This window comes from Carcharodon carcharias, chromosome 2, assembly GCF_017639515.1.
Source record: "Carcharodon carcharias isolate sCarCar2 chromosome 2, sCarCar2.pri, whole genome shotgun sequence".
In the NCBI taxonomy this organism is placed as follows: Eukaryota; Metazoa; Chordata; class Chondrichthyes; order Lamniformes; family Lamnidae; genus Carcharodon; species Carcharodon carcharias.
Window position 1 is genome coordinate 62921515 of NC_054468.1, and position 6067 is coordinate 62927581.

Consider the following 6067-nt stretch of genomic DNA (forward strand, 5'->3'; position numbering starts at 1 on the left):
GGTGCTGCTACTATTCGTTAGCCGTTGCCCTGCAGCTCTAGTTCTGTGACATTTAAGTTATAACTTCCTCTCTGATCCGCAAAGTCAGCCTTGGTTAATATTGCTGACATAAAGTCTGCAATGGAATGGATGCAGGGGGAGGAGAATTTGGAGCCAGGACCAAATTTTCGGAGGAGAGTTTCCATTTAAATATCACCTCAGAGCGGGCGATCAATGGATAACAATTTGCTGGTCAAGGACAAAAGGTGTAACTGTGGACACTGGTCAGCATGAAACTGAGAATAGTAGAGGAAGAAGATTTTGAATGTTAGTCTTTGTCGTACATGAAAGTTGTGTAAATTTTATTTTGGTTTAAGGTCCTCCTTGGTATTGGACTAAGTGCTGGGAATTTGATGTTCAGTGTTTGCTTCAGATCAGAGACTTATGAAGTAACAGAAGTGAACAAAAGTACTTGGTTATAGTAAAGTAATGAATTCTGTGACACATGAAGTAATGAATCACAGGTTCTAGAGATCTGACAATTTTAAAAAAAAACAATGTCTTTCGAAACCTAAGGGTATCTCCAAGTGCATTTCAGCAAAGTTAATATCCTTTGAAGGGGCTGCTGCCAAGTTAGCTCGCACAAACAGCAAAGATATTTGATCAGGTGTTATTTGAGGATATATGTTAGCTAGGTCATCAGGTTCTTCTCTTTAGAAAGTGCCGTGGGATTTTTATGCCAACTTGGGAGGGCAAACAAGGCCTTGGCTTGAAGTCTCACCCAAAAGGCATGTGTAACATTGGAAGACTAATCTAAAATATGTCCTTGTGCCTCTGTAGTGGGCTTGAACCCAAGGCTTGCGCTTTGATGGTCAACTCTGTTAAATGTTACTTGGTGTGACCCAGTGGCCCAACCATGGCATGGCAGTCTCTTCCGCATTTGCTGAAGATGAAGACATTGGGCTGAGAAGGTGTGGGATTTGTTGGCATCTTACCCTGGGCCCTCTTCTCGGTCAGCTGAGCCATCCGTTTCTCCTCGCCTCTTCCAATGCCCCTCCAAACAATCATCTTCCAGAGATCATGGCCATCAGTGACTATCTCCCAGTTGTCTTGTGCCGATGCCCATCATTTTCATATCTCACTTTCAGGTATCCTTGCAGCAAAAGTATAGATGTCCAGCAGGTCATGATCCAGTGGCCAGTTCACCATACAGAAGGTCTTTGGGTATACGTCCATCATCCATCTAATGAATATGGTTGAACCAGTGCAGATGTCATTGGCTTACTAATGAGTGTATGCTATCCAGCCAGTGAACTGCTGTAGGAAGTTCTAGTGAGAGTGCTACAAATGAACCATGGCTGGCAATTACTATCATCTTATAGAACCCATTTGGTATAGCAAGGAGAAACATGATGCTTTGTTTTTCCTCAATTATTTGTGATATTTAATTCTTTTATGGCCAAAATTGTTGCATTGCAAAAGATCATAAGGGATGATTCTACAGAAGGTAGTATTGGCAAGAAACCTTTGGACATTTGTGTGCAGTCTGTGTTTGTCTTTTGCAGGCTGCATGCCTGTAATTTCCTAGTCATCTAAGTGCTGCTCTCCACTGGGAGAGCTGAATGCAGACTTGACCTTGTAAAATGTTTCGTATCTAGTGAAAATGTTTCAGAATTACAGGGTGTTGGAATTTTAAAGAAAAAGTGCAGCTAATATTCTCCAAATTCTCTTCAGGTTTGGAAAAGATTGAACAGTTACAACATCATGAAAACGAGGACATCTATAAATTGGCATATGAGATCATTGACCAGTATTTCTCAACAGATGATGTAAGTTTAAGGAGCATTTTGGGTGTACTTACGCTACATAGACTGCAGCAGTGCACCATCACCTCTCAAGGGCAATTAGGGATGGGCAATAAATGCTGACCAAGCCAGTGATCCCCACAACCTGTGAAATTTTTTTTAAAACATCAGTATACAAAATATACACTGTGTAGCTTGTGCACAGATTTTCCTTGCTGAGGATCTCACTGAAGATTTTGTCATGTTCTTTGCCAGCATTTATAATGTTGAGTTTTGTCGTTATACATGTTTACATACATAGGGCTTTCCATTCTAAATGTGTTTACTATCTCAACATATCAACAGTTTGCTGTCAGTCTGTTAATGCAGCAGTCAAATAGATCAAATAGCTTTATTGATAATCCTTTTTTACTCACCCTAAATTGAATTTTTTTTTAAAAAGTCAGCAAAATTGCTATCACCTGGTTATCATCCATGTTTTACTGTTGATTAGAAAATGTAAGTGTACTGATGCATGTGTGTGTGTGAGACACGGATAAACCTGCAGGAGCCAATTGCAAAACACAATATTTATAGACATCTGAAAGTTCCCACACCTCTTTCCCAGAATGCTAACAACCCAGTGCGCTGCCCTATTCCTCACTGACAGACACCAGCAGTCCAAGTGTGAGTCAAATCCCATATTCCACACTTCTGTTGAGCCACAGATTTCCTTATCTGCCAAATTCAAGGTACTCCTTCCACAATAATGCTAGTCCAAAATATCCCCTTTCCCATGCTGAAAAACTTCAGAATTTGGTCTCCTAGATTAGCTGGAGCTCGGAAATATCCCCTAGCACTGTCAAAGCTCAAGATCGCCCCTGAAGCTAACCCCACCATTCCCGTTCCCTGGTGAAATAGGCAGTTGTATGGCAAATTCATTTGATATAAATAAGTATGAAGTGATAAATTTGGAAAAAAATAAGAGGGCAGGCAATGTAAATTAAATGGTACAATTTTAAACAGGGTACAGAAGCAGAGAGATTTGGGGGCACAGTTGCACATAACCTTTGAAGGTTGCATGACAAGTTGAGACACCTATTTCAAAAGCACATGGGATCATTGGTTTTATTAATAAAGGCATGGAGTACAAAAGCAAAGGCGTTATGCTAAACCTTTATAAAACACTGGCTAGGCCTCAGCTGGAGTATTGTTTGCAATTTTGGACACCATATTTTAGGAAAGATCCAATAGTAATTTTAAAAATGGAACTGGATAACTATTTGAAAGGGTTAACATTATAGGGTTAAAGGGTAAGAGCAGGGGAATGAAACTAATAGAATAGTTCTTTCAGAGAGCTGGCATAGGAACCTCTTTTTATACTAAATCATTCTCTATGGTTCTATAATCAAGTTATACTCCAGCTAATGAATTCTATTATTTTACATGGAACTGAATTAAGACTAATGAGTCTGTGGTTGCCTGAATCTGTTTTGTCACTCTTTGAATATGTCTTCCATATTAGACTGTTTCTAATCTATTGGTACATCTCTAGTGGTTCCCTCATAATGAATGCAAATACTTCTCAAATCTTTCCGCAAGTATCTCAGCTCTCTCGGATAGATACTCTCTGGAAATGTATTTGTTTTAAGCCCTTTCACCATCTTTCCTGTAACCATCATTAATTTTGCCTTGGTTAACTCTGGTGAGTTCATGTTGCTGCAGTGTTTCCCAGTGAATACTTGGATATAGCCATTCAGAATATTTACTGTTCTGTGTTCTGCATTTTCAAGCCTTTGCATTTTTGTGGTTTTCTTGTCTCCTTTCACTATCTTAACTATTGAAGTAATGTAAGAGGTTTTTACTGCTAGCTATTGCCTTGGCTGATTGATTTATTTTTTCCTTTTAAGATTGACGAAGATCCTGCTCTGGTTCCAGAAGCAATTCAGGGTGGGACATTTGGGTTCAACTCATCCACCAATGTTCCAGCAGAAGGCTTCCAATTCTAGAAAGGCATAATTCCTGGAGCAAGTGAAATAATGCAGCACTAAAGGAAGGTTTGATCGATCATGCTTGGCTCATGTGGGATCCACTGCTGCATTAAATCGGAGAGCTGTTTTGCAGATTGCGTTTGGTGTCCGAGAAAAGCCCAAATGAAGTCAAGCTGGCGAGTGGGTGCGAGTGCGCGTGAGAGTGGTAAAATGTTATAAAATTTCACAGTGAATGCAATTTAGGTTGTTTAAAGAAAGGGGCTAAAAGTCAAAGAAAGGTCAATGTCTACGAAGTAATTAAACCAAGATCAAATTCAGTTATCTAGAATAATTAGAAGAATGAAGCAGTTAAGATACTTCAAGCTTCATAAACCAAGAAAGGGACATCGACAAGTCAGAAGACCGAGTCAAGGCCTTGCTATGAAGCACTGTGTGAATGGACCCACTGTATGAATGTCTGGACTCAGTGCTGTGGAGCCAGGTTCATTACTTGAAATCTTGGGCTCTGTATTCACTCATGAAAATAAACTCCTAGTCATGGAGTTGTGTGTGGAAGAGAGTAGTGTATGGGCGTGATGTTGTATGTGAACGCATGCAAACTTGATTGCCTTCAAGTGGCTAATGAATAAATCCAGAAAAACACCAAAATGAGTTTGTTTTTATTAATATTTAACATACACTGGAGAATTTAACCGATTTAGCAGCAGTGCATTGTATAATTTATCTGTAGCAATTTGGGTTGAATCTTGCAGCCTATGTTGTTTGCTTGTTTTACTTCCACCTTGGCCATTCTAATTTTTTTAATGTTTATACTAATGTACTTTATTTGTAGTTATGAATTGTTCCTCACTTAACAATTGCACCAGTTAAATCAATAAGTGCTGTGAGTTGCTTTCCATATAAATCACGAATACAATAATGAATTAAGAGATGTAGTGGTAGTAAGCTGCTCACATGCAAAAATTCTGCAGAGGAAGAAATAAAACATGTACATGCTCTGCTGCTTAATAAACTTTGAAAAGTTACCATAATTTAAGTCCAGGGAACCTCAAACATCAGCAGTGTTGTGGAACTCATCAACTTTATTAGTCATAACTTGGATAAATTAAGTTGGCTAAGATAATCAAATCACATGCGTCTATTAATTGATGGCTGCTTCTGATTTATTTTAGCTATTTTTTTAGTTCGTTCCTGTGTGGGATATAGCACAGTACCTTATGGGATAAATGCTGTTTATAAACATTTGTTTCCTATTTTCCTGTTATTTTTCCTGATTAAACTATTTCAGTTGTGACTAATTTTGGTGCATACTTTCTGCTAAAGGGGGATTGATAGAAGTATGTATAGATGAACTAATCGAATGTGAAAACACCCTAGACATGTTTCATACTTTTAGGAAGGACATTTTTTAAATTAGATACAAGTAGCCATGAACCATCTGAGCCACTTTAAAAAGAGTTTGGTGTGTTTCAAGAGGCTTGCATGCAGACCATGCAAGTTTTCAAAAAGAAAAGAGCCTGGAAGGTGGCTGTTTCCATGCAGAGGTCCAGTACACTAAATTTGACCTATTGATCAGTTTTGTTTGTAGAAGAAAAAGAATGCTTACCCTCTTGGTAAGGTGGCTCATTGTAGGAAATACTGTGCCTTCTCCCTTAGAGCACAAGTGTTGCATGAACAAGTGTTGCTGTATTTAAAACCTAAGGTAATAGTCACTAAAAGGAAATGTGAAAATGATTACCTAATTCCTACTTTGTGTTTAAAATTTTGGAATATTGTAGACTGGATTAATATGTAGTTGTGATTTCCTTTGTAAATTCGTTGGTTTACCCTTGAAGCATTCCTTGTCGTCATACACATACTTTGAAAGCTAGACAAAAATTGGAACAGGCTGAAAATTGGCTTGCTTACACTGTTGTCCATTAGAGTGCAGGCTAATCTGTTTTAGAGAAAAATAAACTTTGAAATTATTCTGTGTGGCCTGATGTTCCATTGTAGTATTAATGTGTTACATCAGGGATTCTCAACTGAGGGAAGGGGTTGCGAGAATGTTTCAAGGGATCCACCGAAAATAACCAATAGAAACTCTTATTTCATCTATTGTCTCAGTGCACCACCCTCCTAACCAATAATCGGTCTAATTCTGTTCTGGGTCAGATGTGACCAGTCTGGTTATTTGGTTTATTTGGCACTTTGGCTTTGCATCGCCTGTCCAATCAGCACAGCAATTACAGGTGAGGTCAGATTGTGGGGTGGGGGGTGTGCAGTGGAGAATTGTTGAGATTCTGATGGTGGGGCAGGTTATCACCAGCAGTA

The 6067-nt window shown here is 38.8% G+C and overlaps 1 protein-coding gene across 2 annotated transcripts in view; it reads left to right on the forward strand.

The window, feature by feature from the left end:
* The window catches only part of kpna4 (karyopherin alpha 4 (importin alpha 3)), a 30648-nt gene extending 24918 nt beyond the window's left edge, over positions 1-5730 (forward strand). For both annotated transcript variants that reach the window (XM_041211323.1, XM_041211313.1), the window contains 2 exons: positions 1714-1808; positions 3674-5730. In XM_041211323.1, coding sequence (XP_041067257.1) covers positions 1714-1808; positions 3674-3782 — 204 coding nt within the window. In that variant the 3' untranslated portion in view covers positions 3783-5730. The remainder of the gene's footprint in view (positions 1-1713; positions 1809-3673) is intronic.
* The last annotated feature ends 337 nt before the right edge of the window (positions 5731-6067 follow it).